Raw genomic sequence first — 21386 nt, forward strand, 5'->3', positions numbered from 1 at the left:
TTAGGTTGGATATTAAGAAAAACTTTTTCACTAGGAGGGTGGTGAAGCACTGGAATGGGTTACCTAGGGAGGTGGTGGAATCTCCTTCCTTAGAGGTTTTCAAGGTAAGGCTTGACGAAGCCCTGGCTGGGATGATTGAGTTGGGGATTGGTCCTGCTTTGAGCAGGGGGGTTCGACTAGATGACCTCCTGAGGTCTCTTCCAACCCTGATACTCTATGTCGTTCAGGGGTGTTGATTATTTGTAGTTATACTGAATTAATTCTGTAGCGTAAAGCAGGGCTCGGGGAAAAATAATTCCCTTTCTAAATTTAGGACAAAGTTACTGAAAGCGCATTGGCTATTAGATGAATTGGTTACTAGCAATGGGTCTAAAAGCTGCATGACAAAGTAACAGAAAGAAAAGATCAGGAAAATAGCAAGTTTAACTTCACAGTTGCGTTTAAGAACTTTGAGAAAAATAAACATGCATTTCGAACGAACCTGAATTGTTTGTTAATAAGAGAAGAAAGCACCACTATAATAAATTCAAGTGAAATCATCCAATGAGAAATAAAGTACGTATAAATAAATAAATAAATAAATAAATAAATAAATAAATAATCAATCAGTGAAGGCAATGAGTGTGTTTAACTGTTATTCACACCAGGAGTCAATATGCACCAGTAATTAGCAAAACCAGCAGATAAATGGATAGAAAGGTTAGCAAAAACTAACTTACTTGACTTGGAAAACACAAGATGTCACCATAATAATGAACATGATATAGAAAATGGGGTATGTTAGCTGCATTTTGCCCTTTGCAGAGAATGTTATCATGCCTGCCACAGCCTTTACTGAAATGATAGTCAATGATGCTGGAAGAGAGAGAGAGAGACAGAGATGTTAACAAGGTAGAATTATTAGCCTTTACCCCAGAGCATCAGTGCTGCAGACAGACATATTGATCAGCAGGCTATTTAAAAAGTTAGTTATGTTTTTAACCCTTCTTCTGATTTTCTTTTTAAACCAATAAAAGGTTTGAAATGGACATAACCACAAACAAGGCTTGCTTTAAAGGAAACTGAGCAGCAATCTTCAGGCCAGCACAGGAGGAGAAGCGTTGCAGCATGACGTACTAGCAGTTCAGAGAGCAGAATCAGGCTTCCTCATCACCTGAGCTAGTAAAGATGCAGATGGCTAGACTAAAAGGCACTCACGCTTTCCCTCTGGCGTAGGCTCTTGATTTGCCCCAGCCCTTGCTGTTGAAGCTCAGTTGTGGAGGTTACAATAACCACACAGAAAATAGAACAAATTCAAAACATATGGGATGGCAAGATGAGAGGAGTTAACAGTGCACTCATTACACTAAAGGAAAGTAATTAATAGCAGGGGACAAGGCCTAACCACTTGGATCTAATTCCAGGTTCTCCAAGAAGTTCAGTTCCAAAGTTCCAATTTACCCGATTACGGGACAGCCCCCAGGTACAAAATTCATACTGACATACAGTTCAGAACTTCCCAACATTCTGGACAGGAGGGTGGGGGAAGGGATTCAGATCTGGGGTTCTGTTTCAAGTATTTTGCTTAGAGCACCTCTGGCAGCTCACATGGGGTTTAAGTGGTGCATAGGCCTTGTGGTAGCCTATTTGAATTTCACCATTAGGGCCAAATTCAAGGATTTCCTTTGCTCCCTTTGAGTAGCACCTTACTTCTCGAACAGTCCTATTGAAATCAATGGGATTGTTTAAGGCAGGACTCAAAGTGAGCAAAGGGAATCCTTGAATTTCTGGCCCATAATTAGTATGATGCAAAAAACCCCAACAAATCATCATGGTGATGTGTGGGGTTAAAAATAAGACGGTTACTCACCTTTGTAACTGTTGTTCTTTGAGATGTGTTGCTCATATCCATTCCAGTTAGGTGCGCGTGTGCCGTGTGCACATTCGTCGGAGAAACTTTTACCTAAGCAACACTCGGGGTGGGCCGCGGTCACCCACTGGAGTTGCGCCGGTATGGCGCCTAATATATACCCCTGCCGGCTACGCCGACAGTGGGAAGGAGGGCGGGTGTGGAATGGATATAAGCAACACATCTCGAAGACAACAGTACACAAGGTGAGTACCGTCTTTTCTTCTTCGAAGTGCTTGCCATATCCATTCATTAGGTGATTCCCAAGCCATACCTAGGCGTGGGGTCGGAGAGAGACATGCGGAATGCAAGACCGCTGAGCCGAAGGCGGCAATCGTCTCTAGATTGCTGGATACAATGCGTAATGGTTCTCAAAGGTGTGGACGACGACCAAGGCGTGCCCCGCACGCAGATTTCCTGCACAGGAAACATGCGCCAAGAAAGCAGCAGACGAGGCCTGAGCTCGCATAGAGGTGGGCCGTTGAGAAGGGCCCGGTGGACTTGAGCCAGTTCATAGCAAGCTCGGATACATGACGTGACCCAAGACGCAATGCGCTGAAGAGGAGATTGCCCTGCCTCCATACGTTCCCGGCCACTGCTTACAAATAGCGTTAGGCGGTGAAAATGACGGAAGGGTTGGTCCCGCTGATGTAGAACGCTAGAGAGCCCTTCGGACGTTCTAAAGTAATAGGATTCGTTGTTCTCACTCTCGACCGTGCGGCTTTGGAAATAACACTGGCAGAAAGATTGTCCTGGTTCACGTGAAAGGCGGAGAGACTTTGGGGAGGAATGCCGGATGAGGTCCGCAAGCTGTACCTTGGCTTTATGGAAGACAGTATATTGGAGGTCCACAGTCAGCGTCGGAGTTCCGCAGCCACGCCTAGCCGAGGTAAGTGGCGACAGGAAAGCCGTCTTCCACGGACAGGTCACGCAGCGAACATGTGGCCAAAGGTTCGAGAGGGGGCCCCATGAGCCTGTTTTAGAACAGGTTAGGTCCCAGTAAGGGTAGGGGGTTGACCTGAGGGTATAACCGTTCCAACCTTTGAGAATCCTGGAAGACATCGGGGGGTGAGAGAAATGTATTGCCCAGCTTCCCCCCGATGGATAGGTAGATATACGCGAGGTGGACTCGCAGCGTGAGATGGCGCAACCCTGCTCCTTGAGAGAGCCACAAATAACTCAGGATGGTGGATTGATACGAACATGGTGACAGTGACCATGCCGGGCATCACAGTCACAGAACGCTTCCCATTTCGCAAGGTAATTCGACTGCGTGAGGGCTTTCCTGCTACCAAGCAACACCTGTGCATCTGCAGTGGAACAGCTCAGCTCCAAGCTGGTTTAACCAGCTAGGACCATCGCTGTCAGGCTGAGGGACTGCAGGTCGGGTGGTGAAGGCCTGCCGAAGTCCTGCGTGATCAAGTCCGACAGCAGCAGAGGGATCGGGTCCGAACAGGGACAGTGACAGCCTGGGGTAGCCCAGTGCTGTCTCGGCCAAACCGGACGCGACTAGGAATGAGGTGGGATTTGTCTCGCGGATCTTGAGCAATACTCGGTGACGAGGGAAACGGTGGGAAGGCATAGCAAAGGCGACCCGACCAGCAGGAATCATAAGGCTCCGACAGGGAGCCCCGGACAAGAGCGACTGTAGGGAACAGACACTGACATTTTCCTGTTTATTTGGACGCAAACAGGTCGTCTGGGAAGCCCCCGACCCCCCCCCTCCGGAAGATTGAATGGAGGACGTCCTCGGATGGACATTCGTGTGTGAGGAAGGACCTGCTCAGTGAATCCTGCCGAGCGTGTTCCGGACCCCTGGGAGATAAGGAGGCCACCAGGTCTATGGAGTGGGCTACACGAAGTCCCACAAGTCGAGTCCGCTTCTGACATGGGGTGACTTGTGCTCCCGCTTGTTGATATAATACATGGCCATTGTGTTTGTTCGTGAATACTGCAACCACACAATGGCTGTAGGTGGCTGAGGAACGCTTGGCACCCAGGCGTACTGCCCTGAGCTCCGGACGTTATATGAAGAGTCAAAGCTCTTGGGGTGACCAGAGGCCCTGGGTGCGCCGAGGCCCAGGGTGTGCGCACCCAGCCAAGCGCAGATGGTCCATTGGTTAGGGACACGGAGGGCTGGGGGGAGGTGGAAGGGCAGGCCCGCACACACGAGCGGTGACTCTTTCCACCAGTCGAGGGAGCTGAGTGACGCCGGTGGATAGTATAATCAGTCTAAGGGTCCTGTTCGGTCGGTAGACACGAAGCGAGCAGGCTGTAGCCGGGCGCATTCGCTAGTCTGGCGTACTTTGCACGAGGACACAATGCGCCATGTTCCCAGAAGGGCCAGGCAAGTAACGGGCGGCAGGTAGTTGGGTAAACCTCTGCAGGCTCGGACGCAGGGAGACTACGGATTGAACCGTTGCGGGGGCAAGCGGCTGTCGCAAGGATGGAAGTCCCAGCACATGCCCCTCAGCATTCTATCTTTTGCGTGGGACACCAGTTGGTGGACTTGTCCAGAATGACGATCAGGGCCCAGACTTGCGAATAGTCCCCTTATGGTAGTCGACTTGGCTGTGACTTGAGCCTTTGAGGTTCCCCCTGATAAGCCATCGTCGAGTAGGGGAACACGTACATCCGACGACGGCTGGAGGGAAGCGCGACAACCGCATAACATTCGTGAAGAACCGCGGCGGGGCCGACGAAAGTCCAAAGGGAGGAACGTGAACTGGTAAATGAACTCGATTCACCACGAAGCGCAGATACCTCCTGGGGAGGGTAAATTTGCAATATGAGAAGTATGGTCCCTCATGTCGTAGAGCGGCGTACCAATCGCCGGGGGGAAAAATCCAGGGAAAGGGGGAAATGGCCCTCAGGCAACACCACGTCGGAACTTGAACTTCTGATGAACCTGTTCAGCTGCGCTAGGTCTAGGATGGGTCGAAGGCCCCCTTTTGCCTTGGGGATCAGGAAAAACGGGAATAAAACCCTTGCCCTTAGCTCTCCGGTACCCTCCTGTATGGCTCGATCGACAGGAGCTTGTGGACCTCCCTGTAGGAGGAGTTGCTTGTGAGAGCGGTCCTGAAGAGGACGGGGGGATGGAGGGTGGGAGGGAGGCAGAGAAGATGAATTGGAGACGGTATCCAAAGTCACCGTCCGCAGCCAAACGATCCGTAGTTAGCTGAGACCATGCCGGAGGAAGAGGAAAGCGTGTGAAAATTGGAGCGGATCCGGAGAGGAAATTGGTTAGCGGTTCTGCTCTCACCGGGTGCACCTTCAAAATTGGACTTGGGTCCCGATGACTTGGCGGACCGGCATGTTGCCCGGCAGAAGGGCCGACTTGCCGTCCTGCAGTTGATACGACGGCTTGCGCCAAAGCCTGTCGGCGGACTGGGTGGGGGGTAGGGGCGCTGGTTGAAAGCGAACGACCGTCTTGAGTTTGAGGGGTATGCATGCCAGAGAGCGATGATAACTCAGGTTATCCTTCAGAACTCTGTAGTTCTGGATCTGTCTTTTGCAAAAAAGACCTTGTCCATCAATGGCAAGTCCTGTATGGTTGCTGCAACTCAGGCGGTAGCCGGATACTCTGTAACCAGAATATCGTGTCGCATGGCTATGCCAGAAGGCGACCGTTCTAGCCGCGAATCGTGCCGATCCAGCGCGGCTTGCACTAGTGAGGTCCTGGAACCCTCTTCCCTCCTCGAGGAGGGCGTGAACTCCTGACGGGAGTCTTGTGGGATCAGCATCCGTGATTGCCGACCGCCTCCCAGGTGTTGAAGAGTATCCGGCTTAAGAGGGCCTGCTGGTTCACCACGTGGAGCTGAAGTCCTCCAGCAGAGTACAATCTTTTACGGCGCCAACAAATCATGCGGTGGCCTCCCTTGGACTTTGGCGCGGGGCTTGTTGGCGTTGGTGCTACTCACTCGTATGACCGACTGCACTACCAACGAGCACGGGCCCGGGTGCACATACAGTATTCCGTAGCCCTTGGAAGGCACCATATATTTTCTTCCTCTCCACTCCCTTGGCTGTCGTGGAATGGATGCCGGAGATTGCAGAATGTATCCGGCTCTGTGCCTGGAGGATCTGATGAACGGGAAGGGCCACCCTGGGTAGGTGTGTTTCCGCTGTAGAGGATGCTGACCACTGGGTTCCTCCACCTCAAGGGACTTCCTCCCACGGGGAGGCGGATATTTGGGCTACGCGCCGCACAGATCTGGGCGCCACAGATCGATAGGCGGGAGGCCCCGACCGAGGATGTGCCCGCTTACGCCCATCCGGGAAAGATGAAGACGACAACCCTGGAACGTAGTGGGTCCTGGACCGAAAGCTTCATTCTGGTGATCCTCCGCCTCCGGAACAATCAGTTGTTCTGGAGCCTGTATAGTCCCCGTCTCGCGTATCAGCATGGGGTGGTCAGCTGACTGGGCTCCAGTGCCCAGTGTTCAGAATGACCCGAGCAGATTGGCCCGATGGTTCACCCTGGCTGGTGGTAAGGCCCAGGGTGTCCAAAAGGACCACTGCGGTGGCCCCTGGTCCTGATGGGCCTGAGTGTCTGATCCTCATAGGACGCGCTGTCCGCATAGGGGAGGCGGACGTGTGACGGATGGCCACGGGGGAGCTGAAGCAGACTGGACCATATCATTTGCGTCCATAGTAGCTGTCCCTGCGTGGTGCGGCGAGCGGTCCGGGAGCCGTGGCGGATGGAGAGCGGGACCAGGACCTACGACCAGCGCGGTACCGGGAGGTCGACCGGTGCCGAACATCGACATGGCCTGGAGCGGCCTGCGAGAGCTCAGCGGTGCCAGGATCTGGAGCGGTGCGCCGGTATGATGGGACCGGGATCTGGTCCAGTGCCTACGAGTACGACCGGCACTGGGATGGAGAACGGTGCCGGGCTGCGAGCGGTGTCGGATCGTGATTGGTGCCGGGAACGCGATTGTGTGCCGGAGCAGTGGAACGGTCATTGGATCCCGAATGAGATCGGCGGAGCTCCTTGGTGCCCGAGACGATGGTCGCACCATGGCAGGTTTGCCAAGCGACGAATGACCCGCACCAGTGGTGCCGGGGGTTGAGGCAGCTCAGGCTTCTGTAAGAGCAATGAGGTCCACGCGGTGGAGAAGGTCTCCGGCGTGGACGGGACACGAGCTCTACAACAGCGTGGGCCCGGGAGCTGGTCGGCATCGACTCGACGGCTCTGGGAGGCCGGAATCAACGGTGCAGGAGCAGGCGTGCTGCGGCAGTTGGCGGTGCCGGGCGATCCGACCTGGAGCTGTGCTCTAACTGCGGTGTGACCAAAGGTACCGCAGGAGCCTGGAGTTTCTTTGCTCCTCGGGGAGAGTGAGCAGCGCCGGCTGGAGGACTGGGCCGGTGACGGAAGGTGCCGAGGCGTCTTCGCCAGTGCTGGAACCAACGAAGTACCTGTCCCGGTGCCCGAGACGGGTGCCGAGGATGGAGGAGTTAGAGCTCCTCCATCAAGAGTTGTTAGGCGAGAGTCCCGCTCTTTTCTGGTTCTGGGCTTGAACGCCTTACCAAATACGGCACTTGTCTGACAGATGGCCCTCGCCGAGGCACTTTAAACAGGAGTCGTGCGGGTCTCCTGTGGCATCGGTCAACGGCAGGTCGCACAGGGCTGAAGCCCAGTGAACCGGGCATGGGCCCCGGTGCCGGGGGAGGAGAAGGGGCGAACCCCCGATCCTCTTAAACTATATACACTAACTACAACTATACTAACAGTAATTAATAAAGAACTAGAGAAAAACTATATACACGAAAAAGCTAAAGCACGAGTGAATCGCTAAGGAGGTGGAGAACAGCTAAGCTGTGCTCCACTGTTCCGACGACCGACACGGGCGGTAAGAAGGAACTGAGGAGCGGGCGGGCCAGCAGGGGTATATATTAGGTGCCATACCGGGGGTGACCTGCCGGCCCACCGAGTGTTGCTAGGGTTCTCCGACGAACGTGCACGCGGCGCGCGCACACCTAACTAGAATGGATATGAGCAAGCACTCGAAGAACTCAGTCAGTTATAGGGTAGCATGTAGAAATTGGGAGTTTTATCTGAAAATAAAATGTTAAAGTAAAAATTGCTTGTTCTGACCTTCCAGATGAGGGCTGGATTGCTGAAAGGTGAAGAGATTTGTCATGATAGTGTGACAGACATGGCAACATCCCACCCAATCAAATTGCGTTTAAGTACCTTTGAGGTCCACTGTATTAAATGAATGATTTATGTATTCTTGTTGGCTGGGACTGTACATAAACTCTCCAGGGGAGATGTAAAGCCTGGGGATTCAAAGAACTACACTGCAAATGTACAAGACAACACGGCTACCCCTCTGATACAAGACAAGAATGGATTTTTGGGACAATAAGTGTTAAGTGGATTTTTTTGGGAATACTTAGTCAGAGGTTAATGCAAATGGCACTCTCTAACTAAGTTTAGTGGATCACTAAAGTCTGAATACATATCTAAAAAGGCAGTATAGTAAAATATGTTGCATTTATTAAGGCTTCAGTTCTGGAAAAAAAATATTCATACATAGGTGGGAGTAGAGGAATGCAGGCAGAAGTTCCCAGGCAGTTACACTGAAGAAATGTAAACAAGCAGAGTGGTTAAGAGGTTTTTTGTTTTTGTTTTTAAATTAGTGATTTGTTTTCCTTGGCTAGTCCTAGTCACCAAAATATGTTCTAGACATATGGAGTTTCAACAGTCTCTGTAATTCATTCTTCCAGGGAGCTAATGATAAAGGATTACTTCAAATGTCAGAGACAAAAAGCCTTGGAATATCCATGCACAAGTTGGATTCACACAGAATCCAATTGCAAATCTATAAAACCAAACAGTACTAGCAATAGGCATATAAAGTTTGTTGAGTAACTGGTTTTGCTTGTTAGAAAGAGATTTCATTGAAGCCATGTAAAAACCTAAGGATTCCCCTTCAGATTGTCCTGTTAAACACAGAACTGACATAAGCTAACACAGGGAACCGAGTGACAGAGAGTGGTCAAGTGAGAGAGAGAGAGGAATATTATACAAACAGAATAATATGTTCTTACCTAGTAGTGCTACCATCATTAACAAAACCACAATGTGCTTCACATCCTTTCTTTTGTAGAAATACAGAAGAATGCAGAATATTATTATTTCTAAGATCTGGAAAAAAAGGCAAGAAAGGTTAAGCTGTAAACAATATAATAAATGCTTCATTCATAGTCTTTAAAATGTCACATTGATCTACTCTGTTCAAACAGTTCAAGGGAGGATTGCTTTATTAAACATCTACTAAAAAGTAACTGGGGCGCTCATCCCTGTAAAATGATTGTGTGGTATCCAATGCAAAGGTTGTCATGTAGGGTGTCTTCGGAAGGCTCATGATGCACTGAGCATGGTTGTTATAGTGATGTTACAGTAATTGTTACAGGTTATAATTTCATGTATGTAGTTATGAGGCTGAAAATGTATCCTCATGGCTTAAAATAAGCACAGGCAAAAACTCTCCAAGAGCAGAGAGGCAGTTCACACCTCATCAAGGCAGGTATGGGGCAAACCCAGCCTAGCCTCACAGGAACAAAAAACACTTGCCTAGGCAGCAACAACAGAATCTGTTAGATTCTCGAGAGAGTCACCTCCCTTCCTTTGGTCAGTTTGGAACTGCAATGAGATTATGCTCACCTGACTCTGAAGTGGGAGGTGGTGCAAGGCCAAGAGGGAAGAAAGGACATGATAAAAGGAAGAGACATTTGCCATGCTCTCTCTCTCTTCCACCTACATCTACAGACACCACACCAAGCAACTGAAGCGCTGATCAAAGGGCAGAGCCTGACTGAGGAGCAACCAGCCAGCCTGTGGTGAGAAGCATCCAAGTTTGTAAGGACACTGAACATGTTAAGATCAGCTTTTATTTCATTTGACCAAATCTGACCTTTTATGCTTTGACTTATAATCACTTAAAATCTATCTTTTTAGTTAATAGATTTGTTTGTTTATTCTACCTGAAGAGTGCGTTTGGTTTGAAGTGTGTCAGAGGCTCCCCTTGGGATAACAAGCCGGGTACATATCAATTTCTTAATTAAATCATATAAGCTTGCAGCATCCAGTGGGCACAACTGGACACTGCAAGACGGAGCTTCCTAGGGTTGTGTCTGGGACCGGAGACATTGGCTAGTGTCATTCACTCACAAGTTGCTGGGAGCAGCTTAAACATGCCAGAGGCTGTGCCAGGAGTGAGGGTTCTCACAGCAGAGCAGGATAAGGCTGGCTCCCAGAGTCAAGGACTGGAGTGACTTAGCAGCTCACCAGTCCAGACAACACCAGAGGGGAAAGTCAGAGTAACCTTATCTCCAGTCAATTGAGTTAACAAATAATTGTTCTCATAAATCTTTCCTGTTCCTAAGATACGTTTCAAGTTAAGTTTCTCATTTCTTTTCTTTTGCTCTTGATGAGTCTGTTTGCTTTCACAGCACTGAGAAGATTAAAACAAAGTTTGTTTTTCTGGGACAGCAAAGGTACTCACATGAGCTAGGGATTATCAATACAGGCACCCCCAAATATATAACCCCAGGGCTAAAGAGTAGAGAGCTAGCCTGAAGCAGAAAATTATCTACTTGTAGCTCAATTTTTCTACAGTGACCATCACCATAGTATCTGACTGCATTAGCTTCTTTCCTCTTTGCCCTTTTCGTCTGCCTCAGTCAACAAAACCTTAGCTAGCGCTATCTTCATGTCCAAACTTCCTGCCATGCAACCATTCAGATTATAGCTATGCAATAATCTTCAGTCACTGGCTACCCACCTACCTGTCAGGGTACATGACAGAAGGTACACTGGCAAAGCTCAGTGACACACCAACAGAGACTGCCCTGCGGGTCATCTGTAATGCTGACACACCGTTCACTGTACACAGTCCAGACTCGCTTCATCTATGTCACCACCATCTTCCACACTGACAATTAAATTTACTGGCTTCACTGGTAATGCTAGCTCTTACAGGTTCCCACAGGAACACTTGCTCCCTTGCCAGGACTGTGACACTTCTGTAACATCACTAGCTGCAGAAAATAGCCTCGCTATTAACAGCAACAGAATTTTTAGTCACCTGTCAACATTCAACCTTCTTTCTGTACTGAAAAATCAGGCAATGAGTGAAACAGTTCTTGGGAGTAACAGAATGAAGCAGGCAGCCAGCAGCCCATCTATAAACAAGTAATTATTCTACTGTCAGTTTAGCTGAGTTCAGATTCATGGGTTGAAATGCAGGCCTAGATTCTGGCTTGCATTAGGACAGTTCTCATGGCACTCCGGAAGCTCAAACCTGGTCTAAAGCTGACTTAACCAGCTATGGGAGTATTACCACAGGGAAACAGGCAGGTGGCCTAGTAGCTGCTATAGTGGCTCCTTCTCCATTCCCTCCACTGTTGCTAGTGTAGGGGCTGTGGCCAGGGCTCTTTTACCCCCAGTAATACCTGGTGGTTGGAACAGCCCCTTGGGGCTGTTGGCAGCTGCTATAAATTAATGCAGCCCTTAGGGCAGTGGTCCCCAAACTGTGGGGAGAGCCCCTCCTGGCCCAACTGTGGCCCAGCTCTCAGCTGTGGCCCCCAGCTCCTGACCCCAGTGCCGGCTCTGGCCCCAGCCCCTGACCATGGCTCTCAGGGCTGGGGGTGGTCAAATTATATTAGGAACAAGGGTGGGAGGGGACTTAAAATCGTTTGGGGACAACTGCCTTAGGGGCCCAGATAGTTCCAAGATGCAGGAGCATTAAAGTGACTTAAAGGTATCTTTAAACCCTGCTTTTTCAGCCGCACGGAGCACTCAGGATCTGAGCTACAGGAAGGCATGGCCTGCTGATGACTATCTGCCTATACTTCGGAGGTATAACAGGACAAGCATGGCTACCTCTGTTCCTTCAAAGCATCAGACTGATCATCTGAGACACAAGAGCCCTCGTGTATCTTCCAGGCCTGATCCTGCAGGTACTGTGTGTGTGGAACTGCCATGTGAGTCAGTGGGAATTCCACATGCTGAAGAGTCATGGAGATGCATAGGCACAAGCACTGGGGAAGTTGGGCACTCAGAGGGACAACCTCTCCTTTCAAACCTTTTGCCTTCCACTAATGCCCCCACCTCTAACTCTTGCTGAGCACCCCACCCAGCTGACTGCAGCTCTGTCACAGCATACTCTGCTGGCCACTCTATTCCACTCAACTGCTATTATGATCACTAAATGTGGGAGGCCAGGAAACTGAGCAGAGCAGGAGGCAGTATGCAGTAGGGAACAGAGCTCCAGCTAGCCAGCTCAGCATAGACCCCTGCACCAGGAAGCTGGCAGCCCTAATAGCCTCACCCCACAATGAGGTACAAGTAGCAGCCTGAGGATGCTCCAAATGCCCCATTCCCTCATACACAGGATGCCCTACCATCTCTAAGGGCTTGGACAGAGAGAGAGCACAGAGAGCGTGCTGGGATAGTGACAGACTCTGAGGAGGACAGAAAGTACAGTGAGAACCCAACTCCACAATGTCCAAATCTTGCAACTCTTAGGGCTGGTTTACACTAGAAAGCCAGCTTATGCTGATTTAATTATGTCAGTGTACACACTGCAGCCTTCCTCCCACCATTGTACGGGCTTGTCTATGCTACCGCGCAGGGTCAATCTAAGATACGAAACATCAGCTATGTGAGTAGCGTAGCTAAAGTTGACGTCCTTAGATCTACTTACTGTGGTGTCTTCACCGCGGTAAGTCGACACCTGACACTCGCCTGTCGACTCCGCTTGCGGTTCTCATTCTGGTGGCACACTGGAGTCGACGGTAGAGAGCTCAGCAGTTGATTTATCACGTCATAGATGCGATAAATTGACCCCTGCTGGATCGATCACTGCCCACTGATCTGGTGGGTAGTGTAGACAAGCCCTAAGTGCCCTACTACACCAACATAATAACTCCATCTCCATGAGAGGCATAAGGCTTACTATGTTAGCATAGAGACGATATCTGTGTAGACACTGCTTTACTTAGATCAGCTTTCTTGTCAATTTCGTCGTAGGAGCCGTGAAATTGTCAAGAAAGCCCTCGCTCCCCCTGGAGAACTGGGCTTGACTCTGCTCCTGTCTGGGAGCCAGGGTGAGAAATGCCAGGCTTCCCCCCACTCCCAGCTGGGAGCCAGAACGAGAGGCAGGAGCAGCTTCTGACCCGGCTCCCAGATCCACTCCTTGTCAGGAGCCCAGCAGCCTTGCCTTGCCTTTCATGGCTCACCAAGCCATGAAAGTGACCAGGCTGCCTGGCTCCAGGTGGGGAGCGAGCATCGGGGCCAAGAAGCTCCGAGCGGCTCCCTCCCACTTCCTGATGGTGAGAAGCCCTGGGCAGCTCCCCCACCGCTTAGCAGGAAATGGGCAGCTGAGGGGGATGGGAGCAGCCCGCCGGGAGCCCGGGACCGTGTGGGGCAGCCTGGATCCTGGCAGGAAACTGCCAGCAGAGCTGAGAGACTGGGCTCTCTGCTCCCCACACTGCCCCTCTTAGGTCAGTGCAAGTACTCCTGGTGAGGATGTGCACCATCGACTCAAGGAGGGCAGTATAGACATGCACCACCACAGTAATTACTGCTATGATTGTAAGTCGACCTCATATAGGTCGACTTAGGTTTGTAGTATAGACATACCCTAAGTCTCAATTTTTTCCCAAGGGTAAGATTGCTGCACCACACCCTTTAGGTTTCTTCTCCCATTAATTTTTTTTTAAAATGTGTTTTCCTGCCCCAAAGGTAATCAAACAACAACATTACATTCTAGAACAGTGGTCTCCAAACTTTTTTGATCGCGCACCCCTATCAGTAAAAAAATTTTGAGCACGCACCCCCGTATATGTATATTTATTTATGTATAAATTATAGACATGTAGTACTATACTAATATATTATGTACATTATAAAACATACAAAAAAGAAATTAAAAAAGGATGAGATAAAGATGGAATAAACAATATTTTTAAAATTTTTATTGTATTTTATTTATTAACAGTACAAAACTCTTTTTTGCTCTCACAAAGAGCGCTCCTCAGGGTGGGGGTGCGGGAGGAGGCTCAGGGCTGGGGCAGGCAAGAGGTGCAGAGCACTTACCTGGGGAAGCTCCTGTTTGGTGCAGGAGGTGTGCAGGTGGCTCTGCACATTGCGGCACTGCTCCCATGGCTGCGATTCTGGGATCTGCCCCCCTGGGCAGGCAGGGCCACCCGGAATGCAGGGCTTTAGGGGCTGCAGGGCCCTGGGCTAAGGGGGCTCCGGGGCCCTGACTTGCAGCTCTAAAGCCCCTTTCGGAATGCAGCCCTACGAACACAGGCTGGAGGACTCAGGAGGAATAGGGGCAGCGGCGCAGCCAGCAGCTGGAAAGAAGCTGTGCTTTCCCCGTCAAAGTGCTGCTTTCCCCTTCAAAGCCCCGCTTCTCTCTAGCCGGCTTTGAAGGGGAAAACATGGCTTCTTTCCGCCGCTGGCTGCGCGGCTGCCCTGCTCTTCCAGGGGCCGGAGGACTCAGGGCCGCATTCTGAAAGGGGCTTTAGAGCTGCAGGGCAGGGCCCCGGGGCCCCCTTAGCCCAGGGCCCTGCAGCCCCTAAAGCCCCTGCATTCCGGGTGGGCCCTGCCTGCGGGGGGGCCGCTTCCCCGCTCGCTTGTTCCCTCCCTCCTTTGGCTGCCCTCTTCCCTCCTCCGGCAGCATTCCTCCGGCCGCGCCCCCCAATTGATTGTCACACGCACCTCACTTTGGAGGCCACTGTTCTAGAGGGACGTGGGTTTTGCACTTAAATGCCTACAGAAACTGATTGAAGATTATGGGGTTGTGGTTCCAGTTTTAAGGCATTCACTTTTCATGTGAAGAAAAACTGCATTAGTAAGCAGATCTATCGGCAAGATTAATTTACCTAGATCCTGGGTGATATTAACTCTCTGTGTGTGTGTATGTTTATGTATATATAAAATGCTGTCACTTATTTCCCTCAACATGCTTTCCTAGTTTGTGATGGGGAGGCTGGGTGAGATGAAGCATCGGTTAGCCACAACATGACCTCAATCTTTCTTGATAATTCTGTTACATTGACGAAAAACTAGGCCAACTCCATTGAATCAGTGGTGTGGAGGATCAGGTCTATTTTCTCCCATAGATCATCCTAGGCTTCACCTGCACAGGTTAAATCAAATTCTATTTGAATTTTGTATTAACACCCATCACTGCAGCATCTGGATTCTTCCCAGGTCGATCAGATTTGCATAGCAAGGTCCCTACAGGAGCCTTTTGACTCTTCTCCCTTCTCTGGTGATAGGAAGCTCTTAGTAGAGGAAAACAAGGAACAGAAGGCAACAAATCTAACCATTAAATGAGTGTTGATATCCAGCACTTGCCTTTTGTTTGTTTTCTGTCTTGTCCTTTTCCCACCCCAAGCTGTAGGGGTATAAGTTGGTATTTGGGAGTAAGGGAGAAGATGAGATAATAGGTCTTGTGAAAGAGGTGAGTTTTAAGGAGAGAGTTTAACAGGATCATGGTTGAATAGGTCCTGGAGGAGGCTTCAGGCATCAGGGGACATGTGAACTGGAAAGAATGCAGCGAGGCAAAAGTGGGAGAAGGAAATAAAGGGGGTGGGGTCTAGCTAGTCACGGGGTTTGGACACAATGAAGGAGGTAAAGGAGCAAGTGAAAGGAGACAAGGTTTGGAGGACAAGTTGTCAGAGAATGATCCCCCACAGATGCTGAAGGGTGTAACTCGATGTAAGTGGGCTGATTACTGAGCACAGACACTGCATTGGGATTAGGTAAGACAGTAGTTAATCAATGCAGTGCTTTTTTAAAGTAATTTTTAAAAGAAGGGGTAAGAAATTCCTTCCAATCCTTTACAATGTCTCCTGGAAAGAGCAAGGCACCTGTCCAGCAAAGCCTTAATCTTCTGAAGTGGGAGAAGGTCCTGTTCCAGACAAGCCACTGATTTTGCAGAAGTGTTAGTTCATTGACACTGAACTATCATTTGGAATTTTAGCAAAGCAAGCCGCTCACTAAAACCTTTGCAGTTAATGGGGGCGTACTGGGTACTTTATTTCTCTAACATCTTTAAACGAAGCTTTTTAAGAATGCAAGGCAGCTATTTAAAAGCATTTCTTAAAAAGCCAGGCCTTTTTAAAATATTGAGTGGCAAAGTTTCTATGCTGTGCACAGGATGGAGCTACCCAGTGCCCACTGACACTAATGTCAAGTTGTGTGACTGAGTCTTCATGTAACACCTAGAAATCAACTCTGTTCGATGACTAAAAATACATATTTTGATTTATGGACGGAAAACCCATTAGTCTCTTCCATTAAGATGTATCACTGTCTTTCATGAGCTTTGAAAATGCATAGTCAATAGAAGAAAGAAATGCTGTTTAGTATTATCTTGTACTGACTGTTTATCAATAGTCTCATCTACAGTGTAGGTGCTTTGTGAGCTGGTAAACTGGCTGGAGTAGTGAGGCCTCAGGGTGAAGCTAGCTAGTCTATAACTTCTGAACTGAGCATCCTGAAATCTTCAGCTATTTGAAAATGTCATTTTTTAAAATGACAAAACATTAATAACCTCAGGGGAGGGGAGGAATAAAAAACCTTTGGGGTTTAGAGCATATTGCAACTTCTACATCCAGATGAAACAGATATTTTTCTGCATTTTTGAGAGAGAGACATAGTCTTCCCACTCACTCTGGTCTTGTTTCTGAAGCTAAATTAGAATGCATCAAAGAGCAAGGATGTTTTTGAAGGTTTGTATATAGGAGCTCTAATCAAAGTGGTATTTTGGTATTTGAATTCAAATTCAGACGTTGATTAACAGCTAATGGCAACAGTGCAGAGTCATTCACTCAGCCGATCAGTGGAATAAGGAGCCATTTGTCTTGGCTGGGCAACACAGGAAGCACAACTGAGCCATCTATACAAAGAAGAAATAGGGCCCATCTTCAAAACTACTATTATTTCAAGTTATAAATACATAAATACTCTTAGATGCATGTACAGAAAATGTGGAATAAATACATTCAAATCATGTACAACCAGTGCCAATATTTACTCCCTCCCACGCCACTAAAATTTAAATTCTCCTCTTTTTGCAAATTCCCACTCTTTTCTCAATCAACCCTCTGCTCTTCTGAAGTTCAACAAACGTCAGGATTTGTTGGACCCCAAGATGGAGAGGAGGAAAGCACTTGAGGAACTGATCTGCAGCACATGGCTATGGCCATGGCACTGGGAACAATTTGCTTCAGGAGCAGCTGTTTGACATTGTGACTTGTGATGCAAAAATCAAGATATTTTGACTTACAGAGAATTATAAACAAGAAACTTACCACATAGATCAGAAACGGCCAGCTAATTAAATAATTCTGTATTTTAGTTGCCGTGAACTCCTGGGTTACATTTGGAGCGAATGTCACCAACAAATATGTTCCTGCAATTGTCAGGGTTCCACCTTTAAATAAAAACACACATTACTTTTATAAAGTATATTATTGTCCAATTTACCCTTTAAGCCCCTTTGAAAGTAGTTTCTAGCACAAAGTTAGGTCCACTTAATTAGATATACAATTAGCTAGTCATGTTGCCTGTATCTGAAGTCTTACCTAGTATAGTTTTTAAATAAAATCCAGAAGAATTCTGGGGAACGCCTTCAGAACTGTAAAGAGACATTATCAGCATAGTTTCATACTTTTCTGAAATAGGACCCTGGTTCAGCAAAGCATTTGAGAACATGCTTGGCTTTAACAGCAAATGCAGAACAAAGGGGAATCAGGTCCCATATTTCTGATAGTCATGACTATGTCCCAAATTACTGTCAACTAAAAGGACATGCTGTTTATTGAGGCAGGGGCAGATTCTCAGCTGGTGTAAATCAGTGTAACTCCTCTGAAGTCAAAGTAGCTACACAGATTTATACTGCTAAGGATCTGGCCTGGAATCTCTAAGAGCAACAGATGTGTGACAACTTCACAGCTAAGTGTAAAGCTGACATGAAGTCAGCCCTTTTGCCACTCCCTACCATCCTTGCGGATCTACAAACTGTTTCATAAAAGGGCAGAGTTGATTTGCAAGAGGCTACTCAGTTATCCGGTTGTGGGGGCCCCTTTTCAAGGTCAAACTTGTATTACTGTGTTTTTAATAAAAGTCTGGAACTTCTGCCCTGTGGATAGCAAGCTGACAAATCCAGATGTTCCTGGGGATATCTAGATGTACCCAGGCTGATTACTGAGCTCAGAAGCTCCATTGATTAGCTAATATCTTACCTAATTCAATGTAGTTGTTTTTTAAGTAATCATTAAACATTCTTGGAAACCAATAAACCAATATGGAACATGAGGTTTAATACAAAGCACATCAGCAGGACATTGCTGGCACTGCTACAGCACGGTTTCTTTGGAAAAGCAGAACTGTTCTAAATTTATGTGCCTGCAAAAACATCACCATATTTCCCATTATACAGCTCATTCCTATGGAATGCAGCAACATTGTTAAATCCTTCATGCAAAGTCAAACTAACAGAAATAAAATAAATCAGTGTTGAATGCTAGTTAAAGCAATGTGCAATGTATAAGGCAATGATCAGTTGAGGGATATAGTCTCAGTGTAACAGTTGAGTTGGCAGATTAGGATCCAAAACCTAAGTAAATATTATAGGTTGTTAGAACAACGCTGAACCTCTTTCTCAGAAATGTGCACAACAACAGCTGTGCTATAATTATCACACTATGGACTAAATCTTGCTCAATATGCCACATGAGTAACATGTCCCCAAAAATATCAATGGCACTGCTCACTTGGGTAATTCATCCGGGAAGGCACAGTTTAAAAAGCAAAAACTGAAATCTGTTTGCCTCTTTCTGTTAAAATGCTCGATTCTTTCAAGGTTATAAATGAAGAATGCAGAGCAAGACAGTTTTGAAACAACTAAAATCTTTGATGCAGCCAGAAAGCCTACGGCTTTTGCAACAAAGACCTTGTTCCATAGTAAGACATTTGATAGTCATTCCAAAAAAGCAGGAGAGAAAATGTTAAGTTAGTATAAAGGAGTAAATAGTTCTCCATTTTTTAAATGAAGCTTTAATTTTTGTGTAATACCTTCAGTGTAAAAACACCCTTTAATTTGAAAGAACAGCTAATCACCTAGCCATTTGTACTGAACTTGCTTCATGTTCATAAAATACTAAATACCATCTCAGAGTTAAAAATACGCAATGAAAGAGTGATCTTTAAGTATGGTAAGTAATTTCTACCATATGTAAACCCTAAGTTATAGCTCTAAGGGTGAAGGATTTTGGATCACTATCTAATTTTCATATGCAAATAAGATTTTTAGGGCTGTCGATTAATCGCAGTTAACTCACGCGATTAACTCAAAAAAATGAATCACTATTAACCGCACTATTAAACAACAGAATGCCAATTGATATTTATTAAATATTTTTGGATGTTTTTCTACATTTTCAAATATATCAACTTCAATTACAACACAAAATACAAAGTGTACAGTGCTCACTTTATATTACTTTTGATTACAAATGTTTGCACTGTAAAAAGGATAAACAAAAGAAATAGTATTTTTCAATTCACCTCCTACAGGTACTGTAGTGCAATCTCTTTGTCATGAAAATGTAACTTACATATGTAGTTTTTTGTTACATAACTGCACTCAAAAACAAAACAACGTAAAAATTTAGAGCCTACATGTTTATTCAGTCCTACTTCTTGTTCAGCAATTCGCTAAGAGAAACAAGTTTTTTACATTTACAGGAGATAATGCTGCCCTCTTCTTAATTACAAAGTCACCCTGAAAGTGACAACAGGCATTTGAATGGCACTGTTGTAGCTGGCTTTGCAAGATTTTTATGTGCCAGATGTGCTAAAGAGTCATATGCCTCTTCATGCTTCGGCCATCATTCCAGAGGACATGCTTCCATGCTGATGATGCTTGTTAAAAAAATAATGCATTAATTAAATTTGTGACTGAATTCCTTGGGGGAGAATTGTATGTCCCCTGCTGCTTTACCCGCCTTCTGCAATATATTTCATGTTACAGCAGTCTTGGATGATGATCCAGCACGTTTGTTTTAAGAACACTTTTGCTGCAAATTTGACAAAATGCAAAGAAGGTATCAATGTGAGATTTCTGCAGATAGCGACAGCACTCGACCTAAGGTTTAAGAATTTGAAGTGCCTTCCAAAATCTAAGAGGGACGAGGTGTGTTCAGCAAGCTTTCAGAAGTCTGAAAAGAGCAACACTCTGATGTGGAAACGACAGAATCCAAACCACCAAAAAAGAAAATAAACCTTCTGCTGGTGGCATCTGACTCCAATGATGAAAATGAACATGCATTGGTCTACACTGCTTTGGATCGTGATTGAGCAGAACTCATCATCAGCATATACACATGTCCTCTGGAGTGGTGGTTGAAGCATCAAGAGACATATGAATCTTTAGCGCATCTGGCATGTAAATATCTTGCAACACCAGCTACAACAGTGCTATGCAAATGCATGTTCTAACTTTCAGGTGATGCTGTAAATAAGCAGGCAGCATTATCTTCTGCAAATGTGAACAAACTTGTTTGTCTGAGCAATTGGCTGAACAAGAAGTAGGACTGATTGGATACGTAGGTTCTAAAGTTTTACATTGTTTTGTTTTTGAATGCAGGGTTTTTTTGGACATAATTCTACATTTTTGAGTTCAACTTTCAAGATAAAGAGATTGCGCTACAGTACTTGTATTAGGTGAACTGAAAAATACTATTTCTTTTGGTTTTTACAGTGCAAATATTTGTAATAAAAATAAAGTGAGCACTGTACACTTTGTATTTTGTGTTGTAATTGAAATCAATATATTTGAAAATGTAGAAAACATCCAAAAATATTTAAATAAATGGTATTCTATTAACAGCATGATTGATCACAATTAATTTTTTTAATCGCGCAATAAATTGCGATTCATTTTTTTAATCGCTTGACAGAACTAAAGATTTTCCTTCACATTGTGACATGGGCCCAATTTTTAAAGCATATGCCTTTAAACATTTGCTGGAGCAAGTGGGGGTGTTTGAGATTGAGAGTTTGCTAAGCATATAAAACCACACATGCTTGTGTTCGCAACTGCTTACTTACCTAACATATCAGCAGCCCTCATGGTTTCTTTTAAGAATAAGACAGATATAAACGCGCTGCCTGGGGAAAAATATATATATATATTTATACAACACTGTATTAAAATGGGATGGGCCAGGCATAAACACATAATAACTGCTGTGATGGCTGCAGTATGCTTTGTCATGCAGTTACTGAGGCTCAGTGCAGTGGTAGTATGATCAAGGGACTGGGAACAGGGACTTCAGGAATGAAACTGAGCTGTCACTTACAATGGTGTATGTTGTAGGTATAAATTCAGATTAACTCAATTGACTTTGGAAGAGCCTCCATTTTTGCTCTGGTGTAACTGAAAGCAGAATTCCATCTTTAGGGCTT

The 21386-nt window shown here is 46.7% G+C and overlaps 1 protein-coding gene across 1 annotated transcript in view; it reads right to left on the reverse strand.

Moving 5' to 3' along the window:
• NIPAL2 (NIPA like domain containing 2) overlaps window positions 1-21386 on the reverse strand; it is a 71149-nt gene that overhangs the window by 17104 nt on the left and 32659 nt on the right. The window contains exons 4-7 of the mRNA XM_032773544.2: window positions 21030-21089; window positions 17228-17349; window positions 8945-9041; window positions 720-855 (exon numbers count right to left, since the gene is read on the reverse strand). Coding sequence (XP_032629435.1) covers window positions 720-855; window positions 8945-9041; window positions 17228-17349; window positions 21030-21089 — 415 coding nt within the window. The remainder of the gene's footprint in view (window positions 1-719; window positions 856-8944; window positions 9042-17227; window positions 17350-21029; window positions 21090-21386) is intronic.

The sequence above is a fragment of the Chelonoidis abingdonii genome, chromosome 2 (assembly GCF_003597395.2).
Source record: "Chelonoidis abingdonii isolate Lonesome George chromosome 2, CheloAbing_2.0, whole genome shotgun sequence".
Classification (NCBI taxonomy): Eukaryota; Metazoa; Chordata; order Testudines; family Testudinidae; genus Chelonoidis; species Chelonoidis abingdonii.